This window comes from Neoarthrinium moseri, assembly GCF_022829205.1.
Source record: "Neoarthrinium moseri strain CBS 164.80 chromosome Unknown scaffold25_Wmoseri_CBS_16480, whole genome shotgun sequence".
NCBI lineage: Eukaryota > Fungi > Ascomycota > Sordariomycetes > Amphisphaeriales > Apiosporaceae > Neoarthrinium > Neoarthrinium moseri.
The window spans coordinates 445,219-471,560 of record NW_026055139.1 but is presented as its reverse complement, the minus strand read 5'-3'; the positions used below and the strand labels follow the sequence as shown (position 1 = coordinate 471,560).

Genomic DNA, 26,342 nt, shown 5'->3' with positions numbered 1-26,342 from the left:
ACACCCGTGCTTGTACTCACAGTAGTGCTGGAGGCAATGCTTATAGACGTGTCCGGTTTCGTCAACCTGTAGGCGTGCGTCACATCCGCTCGCCTTGCACCGCTTGTGATCTTCGCAATACCGATCACCCTTCTCCACCTTGGCAGGATCTATACTCGGAGTGACGAGATTCATACAGCCCCCGCTGGCACACGTATGGGTCTCGCAGCGGCTGTAATTCTCGTGCTTGACTGGATTTTCACAGAGGGCGTAACTACAGGTGTGATTTGCACAGAACCTGTATGCTCTGCTGTTTGTCGACTTGTTGGTTCTCATCTCGTTACATCTCTTGGAGAGGCAGGCATCTGGGAAGCATAAGTTTATCGTAGTTGAAGTGAGCCAGAGCGTTCATAGGTACTGACGGTCTTCTAAACAAAACCTATGTCTTCGTTTCCCGCTCTTGCGACTGTTCGTGCAGTGATCAACTGCACATATCATGTCTACAAATACTTGTGAGTTCAAACGGCCTACAATAATATGTATGACTAATAGCGCCGGACTCAACTCACGCTGGTCGCAATGCGGCTCCCCTCTCTTGCTTGCATTCGTGCACAGCACACCAGTGATGGGGTTGATCTTGGCACACGCATGCTCGTTGCAGTAGATCGAGAGATGGCTAAGAACAACCAGTTGGTTGCTAAGGGTACCGGTACGCGCTCTTTGAGACCATCCTCTACACCCTGGTTTTGCGCAGCGATCTTTGGGGTCGTAGAGGATGGCACGCGTGCGGTCCCCATACCGCCAGGCATCTCGTAGTCCACTCAGCATGTCGGGCTGTGATATGTCTATTGAGTAAAGTGACAAATTAAGACACAATATCACGGTGCATCTCAAATACGGCACGAGAGTCGGAGCTGAGATAAAAGATATATCGATGCGCCAGACAAGCCGGTGATGTCGTTTGTCTGCAGCCGAAAGGTTCTGACACCTGCCGATCAACGCGCGGCATCTTGGGGGTAGCGGAAGCATGTTGTGTTGTCCAACATGACGTTTGAGTGCGCAAACAGGGCGCCCGAAACATGGTCAACCGCCGACATGGGCGGCAATCTTCTTTCACTCAGGTGGGACAGGACAACTAAGATGACTGCATCATAAAGGCAAACCGGGTACCAGAGTCATCTGACGGTTAGCTGCATCGGCAGCATGTCCAATAAGTATCATGAGGCAGCCTATCAAGATGAAGGCCATATTTGCTCGGCTAGCAACCAGCCCTTCGGTATCTTGAACTTGTGGCAAGATCACAATCTCGGGCCTGAGCGAATGAAGTTGGCCTGAATTGCTACTTTCACACAGATACATGAAGAGGATATCCTGTCCAGCAAAACCCCAGAAATCTCATCTGGGATATTGTCATAACTCATCATTCAGCTAGTCATGCTCTACTCCATCTATAAGCCACTGGTGGGTCACCGTGGCAGGGGGGGTATCATGTGCCAATAGAGGTAAAATCCATGTAAATCCTCGTGAAATCGCTATACTCAATCCCCGATAATCCGCCACACCGAATGAGCATTCCCCCAAGCGCCAATCAACATCCACATCACTTCTCTTTTTCTGGGTGTCACGAACTCCGAGGCTTGGCCTAGGCCGCTGCTGCTGAGGCGTTGGCCTCTTGATCTATCAGACGCTTCAGCTCTAGTATACCGGCTTCTTCGTCGTTGAGTGGTTCATGTTTCACCCCGCAATCCTCAGGTTTAGGCTGCGCAGGGCTGTCATGTGCTTGCTGGTGCTGTACATGGGAGAATGTTTGCGCCTGAGTTTGAGGTTGCGCCTGTACCGGTGGTTGAGGCTGTGGCTGTGCTTGTGACTGCGCCGGTTGCGCGTGCTGGGACAGCTGCTGCTGCCGGAAGGCTTGCTGTTGCTGAGGGTTCTGCTGCTGGGACTGCACAGGAGGGTGAGCATGTTGCGGTTGCTGCTGATATCGGGATTGCTGGCCCTGCGGCTGGGAAGTTGTGGGCGGCTGAGGGCGCGACACATTGTGCTGCAGGTGCACCGGTTGTGCAGCCGGGATACCCGGGGTCTGCGCGTTGGGGTGAGCAGCAACGGTCTTTTGTGGCGTTCCGGGATGTGATTGGGGATGAGATGCCACTTGGCCCGGGGTTGTGCTCTTGGGAATAGCTCCATTGGGCGTTGGATTTGGCCTCTGTCCATGGCCATTCTGCATGTTTCCCAGGGCCATGATGCCGTTGATATGGGCCTTGTCGCCTTCCGAGTTGATTCTAGCACGTTCTTCTGCTTCTTTCCGCGCTGCTTGCGTAGGAGCACGCGTCTTGAGCTCGCCTGTGACACACTGGAGGTAGTAAGGCATCTCCGAATTGGTCTTCAAGAAGAACAATTTCAGATTTCGGGCCTTGTCCTTGAGTTGTACTTGTGTGCGCTCGGCCAGGATCGTACTAAGCCGGCCGTTCTGCCCAAAGAGCTGTAGAATTTGTGACCAATGCGGCCCTTTCACCAAGTCTAGGCCACACATGAGGGCTTTTTCCTCCTCGGGACTCCATGGTCGCCGCGTGGAGTGCGATCCTTCTCTGCGCGCATGAGTACTTGATCGAGCGGCGGCCGCTTGCCTGGCTCTCTCGTATAGTACATCCGAGGCTGCAGCTTGACCCGGAGGCAACTCCACAGTCTCGCCTTGTACGCCCATCTGCTGCAAAGAAGAATTGGGCTGTTGGTTGTATGTATAGTATTGTTGCTGCGGTTGCATCTGGGATGGTTGTTGCTGTTGCCCGTTTGACTGCTGCTGTCCATTCGGCTGTACAGGATTTGCCTGGGGCACGGTAGTTGGGTGATACTGGTTCCGCGCCACCATCTGCAATGCCAAGTCTCGAGTCTGGATAGCATTCTCATTCGATGTCATCACAGTAGAGGGGATGCCCGTGTTTTCTGTTTGGGTGTGGCTCTGTTCGGTCGCACGCGACAAGAGAGCAGCAAGGTCGTCATGGATATTGGACGAGTCGCCGCCACTTCCCACAGCATTGTTAGCAGCTTCTGCTGCTGCGGCGATGGCAGCATCGATGTCAAACCCTCCGTCGAAACTATCGTGGGTGCCATCGAATAGGGGCAAGCTGTCGGCAGCAGCAGAGGAACTTGTGGGTCCAGATCCAACCTTTTCAATATCCGTCATGTTGTCGTTCAACCATGAGCTCACAAGATCGAGCCAAGATTCGTAGATGAATTGCTGACTAAGGGTCTCTGGTACACAGTTAGATCGATACGCCGATAGCAGGGCGGAAGACGTACGAATACTTGCTGCGTCACCAGATTCGTTGAACAGCATGGTTTTCCTCTCCTCAGCGTTGGCCAAGAAGTCTATCTCTGCTTGCGACAGAGGCAGGTCTGGATGGTGATTCTCCAACGCACTCTTCTGGTTCGTTACGAATAACTCCTCGAGTACCTGATCCCTTGGTTTTGTTTGCTCCTCCTCGAGCAAGGTCAGGAACATTTGTGTCTTCAGACCAAGATACAGTTCTGCAACTTGGGCCGACATTTGCTGTCCATAGGGTATGAACGTGCTGACGAATATCCGCTCGAGGTCGGGAAAAGTAAGCTCATTCGCTCCGAACATGCTGACACACGTTGTAGCCAGGTTCGCGATCCGGAGGATATCCCTGTCCTCCGGGCTAGTAATGTCCAATTGGTCTGCGCTTAGAAGCAAGAAATCTGCCGAGAACTGCTTCTTGACGACATCAAAGAAGCCTCTGAGGGATACGTATTCCTTGGCAACTTGGGACTCGGGCTCTCCCAAGGTCCCGATCGTGTCTTCGAGCGAATTCTCAGACAGGGTCTTCAAGATATCGACTGCCACCCTGCCTAGCGTGGGGAGCAAATGGGTTTGTCGCGTATATCGCACCGGGTTTGTCCAGATCGTTTTCTTGGGCGTCATCTGAGAGGACAAGGAAAGGTCCGCCCCTGACAGGGCATGGTCTAGAAGGTCGTGATGCATCTCGCTGTCGTGGGTGCCCTCGTGGCCACTTTCCAGGCTGTTGTTGATGCTGGCCATTATGCTGTTGATGTCAATTCCATGGTCCAAAATGTCGTGACTTGTGTGGTGATCTCCGTCTTGAATATCTGGCATCGGGTGGTCCTCGTGCGCCTCTGGCTTGGCGGCAGATTGCTGGGCCATTTCAATCATCTTCACAATCTCATTCATATCAGCGATGCCGCTATCCGTCTCGTGCTGGTTCTCGAGTATGCCTGCGTCCCCATCCGTCCTTTGCCGCTTCTCGCCTCCATGATCATGATCGTCCTCGATGTGCGGCGTCCGGGGTCGTTTGAGCGGAGACGTTTGTTGGGCCTCGGAGCTAGGAGACTCATGCTTTATTTCGGCTTTGATCTCGGGACCTGACGGGAAGTTAACCACCATGTCCAGATGGAAGGCTTAAGATCTTTCGCGCCGAGGTGTCACCTCTTTGCATCGCGAGGATGGAGATCTTTGCTCAGGGATGGGATCACTGATTGCGACTCACTATGAGGGATGTTCAGCGGAGGATCTTGCGGTAGGCCATTGGGAAACTCCTGCGAAAGGTCCTGAGTGAGGTCCTGGGAGAGATCATGAGCCAGATTGTCGTGCGCCGTATGCGCTTCAGCAGCTGCAGCCGCCGCCTCAAGGGCAGCCATCAGATCCTCATCCATGGCGCGTACAAGGTCGCGGCCAGGCGATTGAACAGTCACAGTATCCAATACCTTCAAAAGCGACTGCGACGCCAATGGCGACGTCGTTATGGACTACTGTACGGGCTGGTACTCTCGAAGTTGACGTCGGGGAAAATTTGGCGGCCAGCGCCGATCGCGATGCCCTTATTTCTTGCCCCGACGATAACGATAACGGTGATACACAAGTCACTTGTTCCAACATCATGTCAAAACGGCGCGCGCAACGCGCATAACGCAAATGGTACTCCGAAACTCTAGACGACTATTTTCCTGATTTACTCGTGCGAATATTGCGTTAATTCATACTGCGCAGCGCAGCTGTCGTTCTCTTGAATGCGCCGGTAACATGATGCCTCTTATCGCGATAAGATCTGGTAACATTCAGGTCACCGTCACATCCGCGGGGCACTGGTAACCGAGCGTTATAACCGCCCTAATAGTTGGGGTCTTTCAGCAGTGAAGTAGACTTCAGGATACCTGCCTAGCTATGCAGCGCGGCCAATGGCTATACGACCAACGTGTATGTCTGCCAATATTGATTGTTTTCGAGACGAGGCAAGATGTTCCATGCTCACTTGAGCACCGCCAATGAAGACTCAACATGAAGATGTCACGTTCGAGACTTTGTAAGCGGGGGCAACTCTCCTTCACCCCGGACCCCCGGATCCAGCAACCACGTTCTCTTACAAGGCACAAGTTGACTAATACGGGGTATCGTACGATATAGAGATCCGCGACGCGCGCAAGCCAACCCATTGGCTGATCTCTATATTCAAGGCTGGCCAGCTCGGCGCCGTTAGGCCATCAACATATTGCACAACGCTTATCAAGTCACAGCACAACGCATGCATAATGCCTCGAGTCATGGCGCTAATCGACTTCCCTTTGGCCGAAGACGCGTGATGCGCACGCAATCTCCATTTGGCCCGAGGGATTTCAATGTGGCCTATCCTCAAAGGGAGATTGCAGAATGTGGAACGAGTCTCGTGAGATTGGGAACGTGTTGTATCGAGTGTACGAGTTATATTTGCTCCAGGTAGCGCGAGGGTGAGGTATTGTGCCGAAGTTGTGAGCCACTGACAACTCGCTGCGAGTTGCCCCGAAGTGACGTACCCATCAGCGTGTGCAATAAAAGTTAGCTTCGGCGTCTGATCTGGTCTCGAGGACACGGGTTTTCAACTATATATTCCGCCATGAATTCGTCAAACGGAGTGTCACGCCAGTTTCTGCAGGTGTTGCACACGGGGTACTCAAGCAGATGATTCCGAATCCGTTTCCAGGTTCCGACTCCCTTTGCTAAACGCCGACCGTGATGAAGATGCAGATCCCCTCGTCCTGGGGCTGAAAGACTCTGCCGAGGGGCAGCTAGTGGAGGTGGGGTAAGTAATGCAGCCCAGGGTGGTGCGGCCTTAGTGCCGCAGTACGTTTCTAGCGGGTCCGTCCGGACGATAGCTGCCAGCAGCCGCTAGGCGGACATAACCTATCCCTATCACCAGCCCCGCCAGCGGTAGGAGTGATAATTCTCAGGCGTTTCTCGTGTCGTTATTAATAAGTGATTAAGCGAATGCACATACCATAATGACAGTAGGCCTCAATCCGAACAACCCGTGAGAAATGAAGTCCTTCGTTGGAGTTGTCAGGGCGGCTACATGGTCATCATCCGAAATAAGCTTACCCCAGACCCCAAATTCCTGAGGTGGATATGTCGATAAGCAGTTGGTTGCAAACCCCAAAAGCCGATGCTTGACGCGAAGCACATCGACCGAGGATCTAGAAGCCCAGGCCCAGCCCAAAGCAAGTCCCGTCGACCCGTCCCCATGACCGTTGGGTGAGACGGTAGGACGAATGGGCCGACAAAAGGAGTTCCGGAGTTGGTTTGGTGATCGCTAGGGAAATTGGGCTGGGGTCTCATTCACTGGCCGTTCGGCGTTTAAGCCAGGTCCATCGATGCGGGGAAACGGAGACGTCAGAGGGGTCGAAGGGGTGGAATTCAACCTTGTCGACCCCAACCAATGGTGGCGACTAGTAACTCACCACAGTTGTAGAACAGCTTCCCAATCCACGGGTTGCAGGGGCAACGCTGGGCGAGGGTGGGAAGAAACTCGGGCAGAAGAAGGTTTCTCATGCAGAAATTGGGTAACTGGGACTCGTGAGACTGTTTGTGATTCGCCATTTCTCGCCAAGCCCTCGATCCCATTCAAGTCCCACTTGCAGCCACTATGCTAACCGCCAGACCGGTTCGAGTATGTTCGCCTCTGGACCATCCCCACGAGTATGGAGCCATAGCCAGTTTGCCCCAATGAACATTCGGGCCCCTTGCCAACATCGTGCACCGTGGTAGCTCGTACTAGCTTGAGACGGGCCAGGACGCTGGGGGGACCAGGAGAGGCGAGGGCAGTGCTCGGCGTATTGTTGTGTCCCGCGACGTCGTGGTCGTTGTCTATCCACATTTCCCTCCACTGCGCTACGGACTCGGGATGTAGCTCCATCCTAGCTGGCGTCACAGCTCGCCGCCTACCCCGCCTGATTATTTATTATGCCGTGTGCCCTCGATCTGTGTTACCCATTGGAATAACCTTCATTCACATTTCTCCCTACTACCCCTCTCCGATCTTATACTCCGATAAGTCAACGAGATCGTGACTCGACAAGACTATACTAAGCTTATTGTTCTTTTTACATCAAGATACCCCAGTTCAACCAAAAATACGCAAGTACCATGCCTCTGTCCGCCCAGCTCAAGACGCCAGTCACTGGCCAGTATGAGCAGCCCACTGGATTGTACGTGAATGAGGCTCCTTTTCTCTTTTCTCACCTTGCACGTCTAATTCTGGTTACCTTCCAGGTTCATCAACAACGAGTGGGTAGAGAGTGTCGACAAGAAGACCTTCGAGGTCATCAACCCATCCACCGAAGAGGTTCTCTGCAGTGTCTCGGAAGCTACTGAGAAGGATGTCGACATTGCTGTCTCTGCCGCCCGCAAGGCATTCGAAGGTGCCTGGAGCAAGGTCACGCCGCAACAGCGCGGTAAGTACCTGTGGAAGTTGGCAGATCTCGCCGAGGAGAAGCTGGAGCTTTTGGCTGCCGTCGAGTCTCTTGACAACGGAAAGTCAATTACCATGGCAAAGGGCGACGTCGGCGCCGTTGTCGGCTGCTTGAGGTTCTACGCCGGCTGGGCCGACAAGATCACTGGCAAGACTATCGACACCGACCCTGATACCTTTGCCTACACACGCTCGGAGCCTGTAAGTACCCCGGGACGTCATATCTGCGGCTGGCGAAATTGACACTTGTCTCCTAGCTCGGTGTGTGCGGACAGATTATCCCTTGGAACTTCCCGCTGCTCATGTTCGCATGGAAGATTGGCCCGGCATTGGCCACTGGCAACACCATCGTCATGAAGACCGCCGAGCAGACCCCTCTGTCTGCCCTGGTCTTCGCCACCCTTATCAAGGAGGCTGGATTCCCTCCCGGTGTCCTTAACGTCATCTCTGGTTTCGGCCGCGTTGCCGGTGCTGCCCTGTCATCACACATGGACGTTGACAAGATCGCTTTTACCGGCTCCACCCTGGTCGGCAGAACTATCCTGAAGGCCGCTGCCTCGTCCAACCTCAAGAAGGTCACCCTCGAGTTGGGTGGCAAGTCTCCCAACATTGTCTTTGACGATGCCGATATTGAGCAGACCATCTCCTGGGTTAACTTTGGTATCTTCTTCAACCACGGCCAGTGCTGCTGTGCTGGATCGCGTATCTACGTCCAGGAGGGTATCTACGACAAGTTCGTCGAGGCCTTCAAGAAGCGAGCTATCGCCAACGAGGTTGGTGACCCATTCAGCGAGAAGACCTTCCAGGGTCCCCAGGTCAGTCAGCTGCAGTACGACCGTATTATGGGTTACATCGACGAGGGTAAGAAGGAAGGTGCCAAGGTCGAGGTCGGTGGCGAGCGTCACGGCGACAAGGGCTACTTCATCAAGCCCACCATCTTCAGCGGTGTCAGCCCCAACATGAAGATCATGCAGGAGGAGATCTTTGGCCCCGTGTGCACCATTGCCAAGTTCTCCACCGAGGAGGAGGTTATCAAGGAGGGGAACAACACCACCTACGGCCTGGCCGCTGCCGTCCACACCAAGAACCTGAACACCGCCATCCGCGTCAGCAACGCACTGAAGGCCGGTACTGTATGGGTCAACCAGTACAATATGATCATGCACGCTGTTCCGTTCGGAGGTTACAAGGAATCTGGTATCGGGCGTGAACTTGGTGAGGCAGCGTTGGCAAATTACACTCAGACCAAATCTGTATCGATCCGCCTTGGAGGTGCTATCTTTTAAATATGGGCAAGGGCCTTGCTAATAATGCTGTATCAAATCTGCTGTATGTGCTGTATCACCTGACCCCACCCCCTAAAAATTAGTGGGAGTCCCCTGTAGGCCCCCTAAATCCACCACCACCACTCCACCTAAGCCCCTAATAAAAAGATCGTGAGGTCAGCCTGAAAAATTGTGGCATTGTGTTATTTGTCTTTTAATCGTCCTCTATCGTCGTCAGGTCTATGGGTTTCTCAACCTCGATACCGCCTTCTGACTGTTCACCATCACGATCGGCTGTAATAATCGTTGCGATTCGTTGATCTCGTAAGAACCTCCTTCGGAAGGATTGTGAAGCAAAATCCTAAGAGGATCTATGGTGTTGCGAATGGGTGAAAAAACGGCCTACTTTGCAGCAATTTGGGTGAATTGCACTTAATAGGATGGTATCAGAAAATCGCTCTGTTCGCCGGGCCGGTGGCTTGGGCGCAGCTGATGGCAGCTGAGTCTTGGTAGTCTACAGGGAACTCCCACTAATTTTTAGGGGGTGGGGTCAGGTGATACAGCACATACAGCAGATTTGATACAGCACCATTAGCAAGGCCCCTAAAAAAATCGCTAAGTCTGTTCGCCGGGCCGGTGGCTTGGGTGCAGCTAATGGCAACTGAATCTCAAGAGTCTGCAAGTGACTTTAACTGAATTTGGGGGGCGGGATCACGTGATACAGCATATATAACAGATTTAATACAGCGCCATTAACGAGGCCCAAAATTTAGCTGCTATCAACTACGCCCAAACTACCGGCCCAGCGAACAGACTTAGCGATTTTTACGAAGCAACACTTAGAAAAGCCAAGGCACGAGAGGTGGCAACATACAAAGTGGCAATGAAAAACAGGCGAGAGCTGCTAGTGGACAGACTACAGCTTATGTTTTTGGTCCTCGTGCGCAAACATCAACAGTAGGCCTGGCGCAGCAGCTACTTTAACACCAGCAGGCACTGTGATATGCAGCGGGTAGCCTCCAAGGCCCCGGCATAACGATCCGTAGTCGGGCCAGCACGTCAGCCCTCATGAGATCAACGAATCGCAACGATTGTTTTTGCTATATTAGAATTTTATTGCGTTTTTCGCGTTCTAAGGCTGATCTCGCGGTCTTATTAGGTGCCTAGGCTGGGTCGTGGTGGGTGGTGGATTTAGTGGGCTTACAGGGGGCTCCCACTAATTTTTAGGGGGCGGGCTCACGTGATACCGCACACACAGCAGATTTGATACAGCGCCATTAGCGAGGCCCTAAAATATTTGAAATGGAAATTTACATCACGCGATTGATAGGAGCTAAATTGGTTATATCTCAGCTGGGAGGCTTCACGGAACTGGGGGGTCTCGTGGAGAGTTTACCACAATCCGAGGATGTCATGACATGATTTTGTCGAGTCAATTTGGCGCAGTTTGTAATCCATGAAATGACGTGATTCAATTCCTGTCAGAATCCGGGCCCACAATCAATCGGGCTTCAGCGCAGCTGATTGGGTATTGTTCGGCTGTTAGGCACCAGCACAGGTCCCAGCCTCGTCTTGCCCTTTTCTTCGAACGAGGCTGCCTCCCCTCTTTCCCTTCTTCCTTTTCCCTTCTTCGTGAGACTTTGGTTTTGTGACCTGGTCCCTCCTTTGGGTGTTGGTTTTGTGACCTCACCCGTCTTCCTTATGGATATGGCTTCGTTGCCATGCCATTCTTCTCTCCTCTAGACGTTGGTTTTGTCACCATGTCGCATCTTTCCTCCTCGGACGTTGGTTTTGTCACCATGTCGCATTTTCCACAAGTAAGTACCTTTGTACCTCACCCAATTTTTTTCAGCCTTACCCACCCCGCTTGATTTGGCCCCCACCATCTGCTATTTTGCCAGGGCTAACCTTGCAATCACTTCTTAGCTCCATCCTCCCTCTCAACTCCAACAAGGCAAACGCTTCTTGTCCATCTTCGGTTTGCAAACTTGACATCCCATCTCGTGGCATCAAGAAGATCCCTCACGCACGCGCGCATCATACTGCACGGCTCTGTTGACTCCCATACTGTCATCGTAAGTCCTGAATTTTTCGTCCGCTTCCACCGTTTGAAGAGGATTTGCTGACCAGATGCCAGAACAGCGAACACAAGCAGTGGAACGCGCGCATCTAAGCTTCACCCAAACCCCACCTACCCTCTCATCTGACATTGACTCTTGTCTTGTCATATATCATTCTCTCTCCACCCCCATCTCTCATCTGACATTGACTCTTGTCTTGTCATATTTTATTCTCTCTCCACCCCCCATCTCTCACCTGACATTGACTCTGTCTTGTCATATTATTTTCTCTCCCACCCCGCCAATCATCACCTATCATGGCTCCCAAGAAGACCACCAAGGCTAGCCACAAGCCCTGTGGTTTGTTCTACCCAGATGACAACAAAGTCATTGGCGGCAAGAAGCTTGGTCTTCCCGGGAACCTCTCCACAGATTTCCTCATCTTGGGTGCAATATCCAGCCTCACCCGCCCATACGTCGCACTGTCGCTTCGATTCCCAAGATCGGCCGACAATATTGCCTCGTTCTTCCGCTTCTCCGACGGTCAGCTTTCTCCGGAGTTGCAGGTGGTTGTACGCTTCGCCCCTGGCACCATTGATGTCACAGCCGAGCCTTTCTCAGAGGAGACCGCCAAAGCCGCTGGACTCCCACCCAGTGATAAGAGAAGATGTATCGTCCATCTCACTCTACGCGAAGGCATGAAGCCTGCCGTTGATGGACTTGGTCTTCCGTTCTGTGGAGAGACACAGGAGATCGACGACTACATCAATGTGGGCACCAAGATTGACGGACACCGAACCTTGCGTGAGATTCTCACCCAAACCACCTTCCATTTTCTCTTTGCGGAGTCTAGCATTATGCCCCGAGCCACGAGCCAGTTCGAGCATGATCTTGTATCAAGTGACACTCCCATCTATCCCTACGGCTTCAAGTAAGTAATGGTATGCACTCATCGATGTCTACATCAGCTAATACTCTTCCAAGGCACCATTGGGACATGACCCGATACGAAGACCAGATTGGCAATTCTCCTCTCGCCAATGTCTTCCCTGTTGCAGTCAGACACGAAGATGAGAATGCAGCGTTGACTATGGTCACACAATCTGTTGTCCAGGATGTCTATCATCTCGCTCAAGATGTTGCTGCGATTCTTCATTTCCCCTTGAAGTTTCGTTTTGTTGCAATCGGCAGCCCCGGTTCTGCAGAGGAGCAACTCCCCAGCATGTACTATGCCATCGCAGAGCTTCCAGATGACTTCGTAAGTTTCGTCCATGCATCCCATTGCATCCTTCAAGTCACATCTGTACTGACACTTTCTGCCCTTCAGACATCTCAGTTCGGTAGATCGCTCCCTCGCCTCAACAAGACTGGCTCGCTGGTATCACTTGTGTTTGCAGAGGCACCCATCAACGGCGCAAAAACCAAGGACAAGAAGGCTAAGGCCACGGATGAGAAATCGTAGGAAGGTATCATCCAAGACCCGAAGGCTCCCACCCCTGCTCATTCCGGCAATTTCGTCCTCAAGATCCGTCGACCCCCTCCCGACGCGCCTCACTCGGCTTTGAAGTTGACCTCATTCCCATCTTTCGCCGACGGCAATGATCACTGGGATGAAGCCTACATCAAGTTTGACCCAGGCCTCACTGTCGCCAAACGACGAGTGGCTGCTGCCGTCAATCTCTTCACGTTTGAATCCTCACCACCCTCCCCCAAAGACAAGTCCGAGGAGGATAGCGACGACGAGCAGTCAGACCAAGATGAGTCCGATACTGAGGTTGAGATCCCTGCCCCGGCCGAACCAGACACTACTGAGTCGGACACCCCTGACCCCGCCGAGCTCTACAAACGCCAGTGCATGAACAGCTACCTGCGTGACTTCATCATGGGCCGCGGCTTCCCCACTGTACTCTATCCACCCCCCCAGCCTATGTCGGAGGACGTCGATGAGTCTGATGATCTTCTTGAGAAAATCAGGGAGCGCCTTGCCGATCTGCCGATGGGTGGTAACGACAATGAGGATATTCTTGCCAGACTCGGCCAGCAACTTGCCAAACCGAAGTTGCCCAGCGGACCACTCAATGCCCCCAAGGTCAAGTTCCTCACTGATAGTGATTCTGCACGAGTCGACTCCATCTTGGCGATGCTCAACAACCCTGATACTGAGGCGCGTTTCCGTACATACCTCGAGCGTAGCGTTCTTGGTCTAGTTGGCATCTTTGGGTTTGCCGGTTCTGGAAAGACTCATCTGCTCGCCCTGACTTCCCTCCTCTATCTCGCCCACCATGACATCAACATGATATACGTCGCGGCACCTACCCATGTCGCCGTTGGTAATATCGCCAAACGCATACGCTCCCTTGGTGTTGAGCTCGCCGAAGCTGACGAATCTGGAAGTACCCATTCTCCCCTCGTCATCCACGGTCACAAGTTTGATGTTGAGCTTTCTGCTTTCATCGCCATGGCTGGGGATACCACTTTAGATAGCGCTCCACCCAACCAGTGGCAACCCTCCCGTTGGGTCCTCCCACTTTCCCCTTGCGAATGGCTGTTGAAGGTTGTCAAGTCTGGCGGTCGTGATCTCGCCCAGCATGACAAGCCCATTCTCTTCGAGATTCGCGACTCGTTCCTCAATGATGAGGTGTTTGCTGACCTGCGACGCTTCATTTCTGGAGAGGTGAAGTTCGTCGACATCAACAAGAAGGAGTCCGAAACCGAGGAGGCCAAAACCGAGGAGGCCAGAACCGAGGAGGCCGGAACCGAGGAGGCCGGAACCGACGAGGCCGAAACCGACGAGGCCGAAACCGACGAGGCCGAAACCGACGAGGAGGACCAACCATCACCCGCCAAGCTCTTGCGGGGTCTGTTGGAACGCATCATATCCGCTGCTGACTTCATTTGCACCACCCCGCATGCCTGTCGCGACAAGCCGTACAAAACTCTTCAGAAAGATGCTGACGCCGTCGTTCTCGATGAGGCTGGTGCCACGAACAAGGCCGACGCCTTGATGGTTTGGGGACCTACATGCCGCCCATGTGCCATGGCTGGCGATGAGAAGCAGATTCCTCCTGCTGTCATGGATCAAGAACATAACCTCTTCGCCTTGGATGCCCGTCTCTCTATTCTTGAGCACTTCAAGTTGAGTGGTCAGCCCTGTTTCGTCCTCAATCAACAGATGCGTATCGCCAGCGGCCTCTTCGACCTTGCCCAGGAGCTCATTTACCCTCATGTCCAAGGTTTCTCATATGCCGAGTCCGCGCAGCTCAAGAACCAGCCCGTGGCCTCCAGAATCGAGGCTTGGGTCGAAGACAAATACAAGCTCAAGTCTCCCGCAGACAAGGTCTTCCCTCTCTTTCTCAGCTGCGAGCATTCAGAGTGTATCACTGATTCCAACCATTCCCGATACAATGACGCACAGAATGACGTGGCTGTCAAGCTCGTTGACGAACTTGTCTCGAGCACTGTCTTGAACATCGACGACATGATCGTCATTACTCCCTACCGTGGCAACCTGGTGCGTTTGCAGGCGGCCCTCAAGGCGCATTCCAAGTCCTTAGGTAGCATCACCGTCAACACCACCGACTCTTTCCAGGGACGCGAGGGTCAAGTAGTTGTCCTGGTCCTTTGTGTCGACAGCAGCACTGGCCCCCTCTTTACTGCCAATCCGCAGAGAATCTGCGTTGGCGTTACTAGACAGATCGGTGCCCTGTTTGTCGTTGGTGACATCGACACTCTTCCCGCGAACCAGTCTAACCCGCGGGAGTTGACCAAGCCCACGGATGTTGAGGGCGACGACGGCGAGACCTTGACCGTCAAAACCCAGACATTTGCTCGCATGTTGGATTTCTTCCGCCGTAACCATCGTGTCGCCATCGTCTCGAATCAGCGATCACCGAGCAGCCAGGGTGGCGACGCAGTCGCCTCCGGCGAAACTGACGGCTGCAGTGGCGTCGCCTCCGGCGAAACTGACGGCTGCAGTGGCGTCGCCTCCGGCGAAACTGACGGCTGGAGTGTCGTCGCTTCCGGCGGAACTGACGGCTGGAGTGGTGGAAACTCCGGCGGAACTGACGGCTGGAGTGGCGCCGCCTCCAGTGAAACTGACGGCTGGAGTGGTGGAAACTCCGGCGGCACTGACGGCTGGAGTGGTGGAAACAATGGCAACGGTGGTAATATTGAATGGTAATGTTTTGCTTTCTGTTTGGGTTTGTGGTTGGCAGTTCTCTTGTAATTAGATACTATTTGCTCACGGAATGGAGGGCGAAGAATTCTGGCTCTTGTTCATAATACAAACATTCATGCTCTTCAATACCAGTGTGTCGAGAATGGAATGTGGTCATGCCCATCTCCAGACCATCTCTACGTTGGTATATGTGTATCAACTTGTGATCAGGCCGATGGTAGAGTTACAAACCGATCATGGGTCGCGGTCATCATCTATGAAGTAATTACTTATTATTTCTGAACAGATTCAGGCTCACACACTGGGTTGCCACAAAGACCAAAGTCGGTCTGCCCAATATCCTCCAATTCATTCACGTGAGCCCCTTCAACAAGATTGCCATCACCGCCGGTCAGTCATATAAGAATCTCGTTTCCCATATATTAGTATGTCACAACTGCTACGTTGACGACGGCCAAGCACTGTACCGACGGCGCCCAGCTGAAAAAGCTCATATGGCACAAGTATTGCGGGGAAGAAGTTCACCGAGCAAAAGACAGCACTGCAGCAAGCCCAACGAGGCGATCCAGCTGATGCGTCACATAGTTGGCTGGCCTTACACACGCCAGACACCAGACCTGCTACAACCCCGAACTCTACAGGGGCAGATTGACTGGCATTCCTCAAGACAGCTCCCACCCCGGGATTGCCACCCAAACACTCGCATAAATGTTCGACTCCTTGGTCAGTGTTTCAAGACGGGCTCTGGCACGCCACCCCGTGATTCGTCGCTTTGGTCTGTCTTGCAGTGCTTCAACGTGATGCCGCAGAACAGCATGGGTAATATCTGTATCTCACGGCAACTTCTCCCCCTTGCTCGTGGCTTGACCCACTTGCGACTGCGTCGTATCCTCTGCGTATCTCTGGTATGCCTTGATGTAGTCCTCCTCATCGCTCCAGGTGTCCTTGACGCTCTTGCGCTCCGATACTGCATCGTACCAGTGCATCCATCGGTTCCACACCGCGCCATCCTCGCCGCCCTAGTCCAGCTCACGCACAATTCGCACAAGACAACCCAACCCCTTACGGCGATCCAAGTGCGGTCGGGATTGTCACCGAGCAGAGGGCTGCGTCGAGCCCAAGAAGATCGCCGAGGGCTGCGCCGACCCCAAGAAGACCATCCTCCCCAACTGCAATCAAGAGGGCCACCGAGGCCCCTCCACAACTGCGGTCAGAAGGGCCACCGAGCAAAGGAAGATTGCCGAGGACTGCGCCGACCACAAGACCACGAGACCGCAAGACCACAGGACCACGAGACCGCAAGACCACAAGACCACGAGACCGCAAGACCACAGGACCACGAGACCGCAAGACCACAAGACCACGAGACCGCAAGACCGCAAGACCACAAGACCACGAGACCGCAAGACCACAAGACTACAAGATCACAATACCACAATCGCCAACTGCGGTCAGGAGGGCCACCGAGCAGCGGACTGCGCCGACCACAAGAAGAAGCTTGTCTGCCACAACTATGACGAGGAGGGCTATCAGAGTCGAGAGTGCCCCAAGCCTCGGTGGTGCACGCCGCAACTGTGGTCAAGAGGGCCACTTTCCGAAGCCTGACAACAAACTCCAAAGCCGCGAGGAAGAAGTCCACACAGCTTCTGGGTACAAGAAACCATGAAATATCAACTGCGAAAACGTTACCATCGTCAGAAGCCCCCACGGTCTACCGACGCTCTGAGGGTAAGCCACCAAGCTTTGGAGTGAAGAAGCACCCGTACCGATGCCTGTGCCAAGGGTGCTTGGGTTGGCTTGACATGGCTTTCTGACAGTAACTCATCGTTGTCCACGTTATCGATGCGGAGAGATCTAAGCTTAGCGCTCTCCTCTCTTTCACCAACGTCGAAGCAGCATATTGTCCAGTAGAAGGAAAGATTCTCAGTTTGATTTGTCTTAGCGGCATAGGCAAGATAGGCCGCTATCTTGAATAATGCACACTTTGTCCCCATGTATGATTGCATTACATCGTAACTGAGATTGCCCAACTACTGGAGTCAACAAGAGCGCACGCAAGATTTGTAGCCACCTAGGTCGAAGGGTATAGGAGTGGTCCGAAACATCCCAACCCAGCCAGATTCCACTGCCACAAGTGCGCTGGGATAGACCATGGATCCCATAACTGCCGTTGCGGCGGTGTTGCCGGCGATGTTGATGGTGATGTTGATATGATGGGGGGCATGTAGTACTCGTGGATACACTCTTTGAAACTGTTTGCGTCTACCTCTTGAGCAGCCTGGGTAGTCTCAGTGCCGTGATGCTGTCTCGAACTCGTAGTAGGTGAGATCGGACAGATTCCGGCAGTGCTCGAAACTGCCCCCCTTTTTGGTCGTCCTGACTCCTTGTCATCGTCCTCTCTTTGAGCACAGTTTCTCTGCTTGTACTTTGAGGCCAGTGTGTGCTCTTTGGACCTTCGATTTATCCGGAAGTGACAGACAAGTAGTCTTTCGTTGGTGTACCCCGCATCGGCACTACTTAATTCGAGCTGGTGCTACTCGCGCACCCATTCGCGATCTACATCCACACGAGGTAGGATTACTGCGCCTATTTAGGTGTCGAGACTTCATATGAACTGATACGCCTTGGAGGTTCCCACTGTTCCCTGGACGATGGATTACGACAAACCCTCTGGACTGCACGCGGAAGGTCATGGCAATTCAGGGACATTGGTATGGTGTCTGCGAGGGCAGGGTGTTTGTGGGCGGATGTGGCTTCATTTCAAGATAAAGTTAGTACAGTTCTACATACTTTCCCATTTCAACCAGCCCCTTGAGCGAACCTTGTATAGCTGCTTGCAGAAGGTTGATGTTCGACCAATTCCCATCAACTATTAGCTCCCAGAGGGCATCAGTCGTTCTTGAAACGCCTTTGCAGAGCCAGTGTGTTGCAGGGGGCCTGCGCAAGGTCGTTGCCCTCATTCCATAGGCTACATGTTGGCAAGCTAGTTGCGTACCTCACCCGAAAGGTTCTCGTGCTTTACAGGTGTGAACGGGCAGTCAAAACTCTCGCAACGTTGCACAGAATATTGTACGTGCTCAGACATGTTCATTGATTTATCAACCTGATAAATGCATAGTGCGCTCGAATTGTTCGAGCCGAGGTCTCAGGGCCTGCATATCGACAACGTGTGACTGGGTGCATGCAAGGTGTTCGGTCCCAAGATCCTCGCCAGATCTGCAACCTGTCACACTACTTCATGTCGAGGAACGAGTCCCACCACTATTGCCTTTCGCGCGTCATATGATTGTGGAAAGTAGGAACACCATTGAGAGGTACAGTGCTGAGCGGTTCAATCCCCTGACGTGGGTCATGTGAGTCGCTTGGAGCCTGATAGTTGGGAGACTCGGTGGAAGTGACGACTCGCAAAAAATATGGTACTTGAACTTGGTCTCCACCATGCCCGACCTCCTCCATAAGCCTCCATCTGTCGGTCGTTGACCTCAGTCACGGCCGCATTCTTCCCACCTTTCTCCCTGACCCCCTATCCGTCGGTCGTTGACCTCAGTCACGGCCATATTCTACCCACCTTTCTCCCTGATCCCCCATCCGTCGGTCGTTGACCTCAGTCACGGCCACATTCTTCCCACCTTTTCGCTGACCCCCTATCCGTCGGTCGTTGACCTCAGCCTCGGCCATGTTCTTTCTACCTTTCTCTTTAAATCGGTTTCCATCGGTCGTTGACCTCAGTCACGGCTATCTTCTATCTACTACCCTCTATGATGCGCCTTCCATCGGTCGTTGACCTCAGTCACGGCCACATTCTACCTACCTTCCTTCCTGATGCGCCTTCCGTCGGGCGCAGACCTCAACCATAGCCACATCTCTCTTTCCCTCCAGGTAAATCTTTGGTCTAAAGTACCTCAAAAAATGGTAACTACCACTGTCTGTTTGGATTCTCAGCAACTTAAACCTGAATACTCCTGCGTCCAGAGCTCGTTTCTGTCTCATCCTTCAACCTTGTCGACCTCACTTTTCGCCAACGTCTACTGGGTGTCACTCAATATCCAATTTTTCCTGTCTCTTTCGACTCCCAGCCTGCTCTGTTCCCACTCCGCACTCCCTGGAATTGATTGTCAGCTTCTCAGACGCCCGTCTGGAGATCACCATGAACGATCCTTGGGACCCAGACTTCGAGCCTTGCGACTCAGACTTCGACTCGTCTGATGGCGAACTTGGGAAAGGTGACATGTCGGCCCACTTCACTCGAGCTCGACAGCGAGAGCGCGAGAAATTGCTGGCAACTGCCGCCGAGGATCGTCTCTCGTCAAAGAAATTCCAGAAACAGCTCACTCCTGGAACCGGAAACCAAAATACTGACTATGCCATGTCGAAGTGGGCACAGAGATTCCAAGATGTTCGCGAAGTGACCTTGAAGCTCGAGTAAGTGTGTTGCATCTGATCGGAAGTGCATTACTTGACGAAGCATAGCCCAAAGTCCACGCCCAGTGCTAGTGAACTGGAGAGATTTCTCACTATCATCCCCGGAGTGATCCAAGGCCAGGGCGAGAATGGCGCTATTTCGTACGGGTATCTCGACATGGGTCTCTTTTACATCAAAAAGTGGTGCGAGTTCCAGTTTCCGGACTTCAAAGTCACTGCTCACGATGAGCGCCGTTTCAGTAAGTTCAACCCACCTCAACCACCCTCCACTGTTTCAGTCTTCCATGACAGGTTGACTGATCAATTGCAATACAGCCGCTACGTTGGCAAGACTGGAACGAGATGGCGTCCTGACCAAGGAGCGGGTGCAGGAGGCCCAGTGGATCACCAGTGAAACCGTACACCTCCTCAGCAGAAGTATGCTGCACGATGCCATACAAAATGGGACTCTCTCCTGGGACGCGATCATCATGAAGACGATGTCTCTGATCCTTCAAGCCGCCGTTTCGGGCAGAGCCGGAGATGTCCGCCGATCCTTCAGGTACGATGACCCCGACGACGACGATAACCTTCGTTGTGTCTGCTGGGAGCACATTGTCATGCGTATGGACTTCAGGGATGACCAAAGGATATTCACCGCCACGGTAACTCTCAAGCATACCAAAGGGCCAAGGTATGGGAATCATTCTCAATCAGCAACTTGTTGCCCATACCATCGCCAAAGTTCAGGATGCTAATATGACTGTTCATTTGTACAGGGTTGAATCTGTCTGTCATGAACTCACAGAATTGGTCAAGCCTACTCTGAACTGTGCATGCCCAATCAAGCTTGTTCTCATACATGCACTACGCGTCGGCGCCGTCCAAGAAACATCATGGGATCAGCTGAGACAGAATACATGGGCGCGACGCAGCAAGCGAGTAGTCTGGACTCATCCGAAGCGACCGGTGATCTGCGCCATGGGAGGTACCTCCAGGAAACTCAACTTGGATACCCCTTCTCCTGCAGACGCGGCTGGCGCCATGCTGAGAGAAGCTTCTAAAGCAGCCGGGCTTCTAACACCCGTCACCCCCCATGACATTCGTAGAGGAGCAGCCAAAGAGATGGCCCACATTGGTGGAGCAGCCGCATCAATGTCTATCGAGGCCGCACGTCTGGCACTTGGGCACAGCTACGGAGCCATGAAAGCTGGCATCACAGAAAGGTACGTTGGTCATAACCTTCACGACACGTGGAAAGCAAGACTTGAAGGGAATATCCCGCGGAGCGCGAAGCACACTCTTGACTTTTCTTCTGAGCGATTTACACGCAAGAGACTCGCCGCCGAGCAAATCGAAGACTCCTGCGACCAGAATGGCATGGACCCAGAACATCCACCACAACGAGCCAGAGCCGCACGAGCTGCACGCATGGCAGAGTATCAGACTTGGCGGGACACCCAGCTGAGGCTCAATGATTCTGTCCCAGATGGTATGGCAGATGTCCCAGTGCTCGAGACCCAGATCAACGCAGATATTTCGGGCCAACCCACCAGTTCGCGTGAGCACGCAGCCGCCGGCGTGGCCTTGAGTGGAGAGAGAGAGCTTCCAGACCTGCTGTACATGGGAACCAGACCTGTCCGTCAAAGCAGCGAATCCAAGAAAACCCTGGTCAACGCCGAACTTGTTGGTGAGCAAAATCCCCTCATCGGCATCTCCGACCCGATTCTCGACGCAGAGCCTGATGTCTTCGCCAATTACCTTTGCACCGTGAACGAGTATTCAGTCGCAACCAGCGCACCGTCTCTTCCGTTTTGCGCAGAGGCGGGTGGAAGCAGAGACCCCCCAACGCGTAAGATGCATCGCTGTACCAAGATCCCATGTAACAAGGAGTTTCTCAGCCACCTCGACCGAGACAGACATAGCCATACTTGCCAGGCTGAAATGAGACAAGCTTTTGATTTCGTCTGCGACATTTGTGGCGGCAGATACGCTACTGAGAAACAACTCCAGACGCACGAAGCCGAGCACAAGTGGACGCCTCGTCATTGTGGATGGCCTGATTGCAAGGAAGATACCGTCTTTCAGAGTCTTGATGCCCTTCGACTTCACCGCGAGCGAGACCACCATGACCGACCCACCACTTGCTTTGTGACAGGATGCGGAATGACCTTCCGAAGACCCAACAATTTGAAGAAACATATCATGGAGTTCCATCCTGACGTAGGAGAAGAGCAACTGACACAGTTTATGCCCAAATTGAAACGACAGGCGATTAAAAAAGACTCTTTCAAACCCCAACCATGTTCTTACCCCGGATGTACACACCAGGTTGTGTTCGGAACGCGCTCACAGTACCGAGACCACCTCAAATACCACGGAGTCAGGGGAGACACCCTGGATCAGTACGTCAAGGATGACCCTGGTAACTTTCAAGCGACCACTCCACCGAGACAAAGGGCAGCCAAGTACAAACCTCAGCGATGCAGCCACCCCGGATGTGAATGTCGCCAGCGATTTGGTCACAGGCATAAGTTGGTAGCCCACATCCGAGAAGCCCACGGCGCCACCCTGGAATCTGAATTTTCACTCCTCATACAATCCGATCCAGATACCGATTAGAGAGCAAGACACTGGTGCTACTTGTTATTTCCACAACATGAAAGATCACGGAGGATGTCAGCTTCGGCTTTGCTTATGACTATGAACTTTGCCTCTCTGTTGCGTTGGTGAACGGCCATAGAAGTATATCAGCAACGGATGATCCGAATGAACAGAAGGCGACCCGAGTCATGATACTGATGTTTGGCGAAGATCACAGAGCTGTACAAGATAGTAATGCTGGAAGATTGCTGGGAACTTAGCTATCATTGTGCACATCGATGTTTCTTGGGGGACAACAGACTTGTACCATAACAGACAGATAAAACATCACAAGACTGAAAAAGATCAAACAATACTTCGAAATTATCCACATCTGCTTGCGCATATATATCACAACGATCCTAAAGCAGCGTTGAGCCAGTGTAGGTGAAGCTAATGACACTGATGGGTCACAGCTACCAAAGCCCTCTTAGAGGGCTGATGCATGATTTAGACGGCATGAACACCAGACAAAAAGAGCTCAAGACTATCCTTGTTCCATCAGGTTAGACTCTATGAACTCGGCATCAGCAGACATCCAAACGGGTGTGAGAATCCTGGCGATAGTGTTTCGCAGGCTTCTGGACCCATACCATGCTCCCAATCGAGTATACGGGACCTAGCGCTGCGCGCGGCACGTTATGGAGCTTGTAGAAGCATTGGGCGGGGCCGCAGCCACCACTATCCTACAGATCCCAGGCCGGCAGGATGAACCCCTCCCAGAGCCACTCGGCTAACTGAGTTGAGTGTTGGTAGACAGGGTGACATTGCGCCCAGCGACCATATCAGGGCAAGTCTTCTGTAAACAGCGCTGAAACTCCATCACTGTGCGTTATACGGGGCGGCATAGGGGAAATAGGAATGGAGGCAAAGGATATTGGAGCCATTGGCCCAAGGCCCTGGGAGTAGGGCCGCACACAGGGAGCGACCCTCGGAGGCGGCCACAACATGCTCTGGAGCAGTACTCGCAAGAATATTCAGTCTTTTAGTACCAGAAATAAAATTCGGCTTCTTTGAAGCAGCGAAACGAGGAGACCGAACTACCTTGGGGCGCCGCTTGAAGTGATATGCGTAAAGAGTGGTGGGCTCTGCGCGAGCCTCAAGAATAAGGTGTTCCACGCCATGGCTTCAATGAGCAAACTAGATTCATTCAAAGGACTGTGCCAACTAGAGCCCGGCCACAGTGAATCGAATAAGTCTCCATTTCGAGCAGTATGACCACTGTTGATTCTAAGTAAATGATGAAACTTAGGACTGGCGAACCTTACATGCGGAGACCCACAACAAGGGGCAACACAAAGCCCAAGTGGACGATCCCCCGTGACTGTAGTCGCCAAGAGCTGGTATAACTCACGGCTTCGATCAAAGGCGCCATCTGACCAAGGCCCTCTGGAGTAAGGTTGCGCACACACCAGACCAACAGATGAACTGCGGCAATAATGGCTGACTGCGGCGCTCTGCCATGTCAAAACCTGTGGGTACATAGAACATGTATCAGTACACGCTACAGGCATCTCATGCCATCCTAACTGCACTCTGGAAATGACCAGACACATTAAACTTTCAAGTTGATCATACTCATCAGCGGCCAGGTCAAGGTCGACGTTCCTGACGAGGCTATCTCAACTACCAATACGGATCCAAATGCTTGAAACAGTCCACTCCGGGGACTGTAAGGTACCGGCGCCAGACATCATTGACGGGGCCCTGCCCATGCTGCCACACATCGTCAGTGCCATCCAGCATCTCCTCGGCCTGGACAGCGCTATTGTAATGCACAAGCTATTTGACAGGAACGCAAGAAGATTGCCACAGCTGGTCAATACCGCGAAGCCGCTGTCGCCTTAAAATTCAATACCAGCCTATGGATCCTCAGTCATTCTAAAGGATTGAATAACAAGCTGTGGATCTCCGTTATCGAAGTTCCTTTTCTTGCCACGAGTGTCTTTGAATAGTGAGTCGTTGGCTTGCGCGCATAAGTTAGGATCAGAACAATGACGTTATTAGGTAAGAGGGAGGTCAGGTATAGTTTAGATGATCCAAAACGGAGTTTGATTACAAAGGAGACTGAATAGTTTTCTTTCCATATGTAAGGGGACAATATGAAGAGTATATATCGGGCCCTATGAAATCCCCCTTCGCACCTCCTGTGGACCTGATGCATCGCTATGATAGACGTACAGCTTCTCCAGTGCCCGGATCTGTTACGTTTGATCAGTCAGTCCTCACACGAAGTATACATTCACCGCTGGAATAGTCGACGGTGCCGGTGTTGAAAGTATCTTGATTTGTATGCTGATGGCTGGTCTTCACACTCCACACTGACTTCTCCATCTCGGCTGACCTGCACTTCCGATATGACAGATCTGATCGATATCGCTTACCAAATTTACCGATTCAGAATCGATTGTTCAACAAACACACACACATACTCGCACACACCTCCCAATCAATAAGCGCATCCTAATACAGGCAACGGCTAGACTCAGGAACGACTTCTCCATCTCGGCCGACCTGCACCTCCACCTTCGAAAGCCTGCTTCCCAACTGCTTCTTAAGAAGCTTCGACGAACCAGCTTCGAAGGACTGCTTCTCAACTGCTTCTTAAGAAGCTTCGACGAACCAGCTTCGAAAGACTGCTTCTCAAGAAGCTTTAACGAATCAACTTTGAAAGCCTGTGTTACGGGGGCTAGCGCAAGTGATTGTTATGGTGGGGGAGGGGTGATCCACCCCACCTGTGATTAGCAAACGCCACAGCTGTGGAGAGAGCTCTTCTTTCTCTCTCCCTTGGCTTTATACTTTTTTTGCAGCACAGCCACGATCCCACCTGTGGTGCCACGACAGCCTGCTTCTTAGCTTCGACGAATCAACTTCGAAAGTCTGCTTCTCAAGAAGCTTCGATAACCTGTTCTCAACGCGCAAAAGGTCCTTCTAGTCTGTGCTCGAGCTGTTGACTCGCTCAGAAGCCAACAATGTCTAGCTGGGGTAACGATACTGCCACCGAGCAGCCTGCTGCTACAGGCTGGGGCAATGGCACAGACACTGGCGGTGGTGACAACGGCGACGGTTCCGCAGCGCTTCTGAGGAGAAGCCCGCTGGTGACAAACGCGACGGTTTCGACGCTTCTGAGGAGAAGCCCGCTCCCCCCCGCTGCTTTGGGAGCACACAGAAGCTCCTATGAGTGATTGGGTCGAGAAGACCGCTTACAATTATGCCAATTACAACGATGACGGCGCTGGTGCTCCTGATGTCACCTCCATTACCGACGACTGGGGGGGCAATACCCAGGTCTATCACTACGACGGCGAGGAGGGTGATCTTGGTCCTGTCCACCCTCCGCTAGAGAAGATCCTCTTCGGTAACGAGGATGAACGTGAGCTTACTGTTATCGACTTCACCAAGATCTCTATCATTGATGTCTTGTAGGAGAGGGGGGTCTCACTCGCATCAACCCGATCAACTCATTTTCCGATTGAGCCTACCGGTATCGACTTCACCCAGATCTCTATCATTGATGTCTTGCAGGAGAGGGGGGTCTCACTCGCATCAACCCAATCAACTCATTTGATAAGCGTGAGCCTACCGGTATCGACTTCTCCAAGATCTCTATCATTGATATCTTGCAGGAGGGTCTCGCAGGAGGGTCTCACTCGCATCGACTTCACCAAGATCTCTATCATTGATATCTTGCAGGAGGGTCTTACTCACATCCGATTAACTCGTTTGATGATCGTGGTCCTACTGGTATCGACTTCACCAAGATCTCTATCATTGATATCTTGTAGGAGGGCCTCACTCGCATCAATCCGATCAACTCGTTTGATACAGCCGGTCTCTATCCGAATCATACTGCGCAACATCCAACTCTGCGGTTACCAGACCCCGGCCCTGTGTGGCAGTTACCGACAACCCCACCTTATCGTAGTCTCAGACAGTTCTAGCTATCCACAAATCAACCCTCCCTTCTACACCACTCTCTGCGTTTCGTTTGTGTGTGTCCGAATCCCTACTGCAACCCCCATCCAGCGATACTACATTCCTGCCGTCAAGATGGGCCATAACA

At 52.6% G+C, this 26,342-nt stretch overlaps 5 protein-coding genes across 5 annotated transcripts; 3 read left to right on the top strand and 2 right to left on the bottom strand.

The window, feature by feature from the left end:
- Positions 1-1,621: 1,621 nt before the first annotated feature.
- Positions 1,622-4,668, bottom strand: JN550_006965 (uncharacterized protein; the record flags this gene model as incomplete). The annotated part of the gene is made up of 3 exons (XM_049318764.1): positions 1,622-3,228; positions 3,277-4,377; positions 4,503-4,668. 3 exons carry the CDS (start codon positions 4,666-4,668, stop codon positions 1,622-1,624), a joined length of 2,874 nt encoding a protein of 957 aa, XP_049171200.1.
- A 2,243-nt stretch (positions 4,669-6,911) lies between these two features.
- JN550_006964 (uncharacterized protein) lies at positions 6,912-7,178 on the bottom strand (the record flags this gene model as incomplete). Its single annotated transcript, XM_049318763.1, has 1 exon — positions 6,912-7,178. The coding sequence occupies one exon, from the start codon at positions 7,176-7,178 to the stop codon at positions 6,912-6,914; it is 267 nt and encodes an 88-aa protein (XP_049171199.1).
- A 230-nt stretch (positions 7,179-7,408) lies between these two features.
- Positions 7,409-9,019, top strand: JN550_006963 (uncharacterized protein; the record flags this gene model as incomplete). Its single annotated transcript, XM_049318759.1, has 3 exons — positions 7,409-7,470; positions 7,535-7,934; positions 7,991-9,019. 3 exons carry the CDS (start codon positions 7,409-7,411, stop codon positions 9,017-9,019), a joined length of 1,491 nt encoding a protein of 496 aa, XP_049171198.1.
- A 10,363-nt stretch (positions 9,020-19,382) lies between these two features.
- JN550_006962 (uncharacterized protein) lies at positions 19,383-22,258 on the top strand (the record flags this gene model as incomplete). The annotated part of the gene is made up of 4 exons (XM_049318758.1): positions 19,383-19,657; positions 19,706-19,896; positions 19,973-20,330; positions 20,416-22,258. 4 exons carry the CDS (start codon positions 19,383-19,385, stop codon positions 22,256-22,258), a joined length of 2,667 nt encoding a protein of 888 aa, XP_049171197.1.
- A 2,993-nt stretch (positions 22,259-25,251) lies between these two features.
- On the top strand, positions 25,252-25,705 carry JN550_006961 (uncharacterized protein; the record flags this gene model as incomplete). The annotated part of the gene is made up of 2 exons (XM_049318757.1): positions 25,252-25,392; positions 25,442-25,705. The coding sequence occupies 2 exons, from the start codon at positions 25,252-25,254 to the stop codon at positions 25,703-25,705; spliced, it is 405 nt and encodes a 134-aa protein (XP_049171196.1).
- Positions 25,706-26,342: the final 637 nt, after the last annotated feature.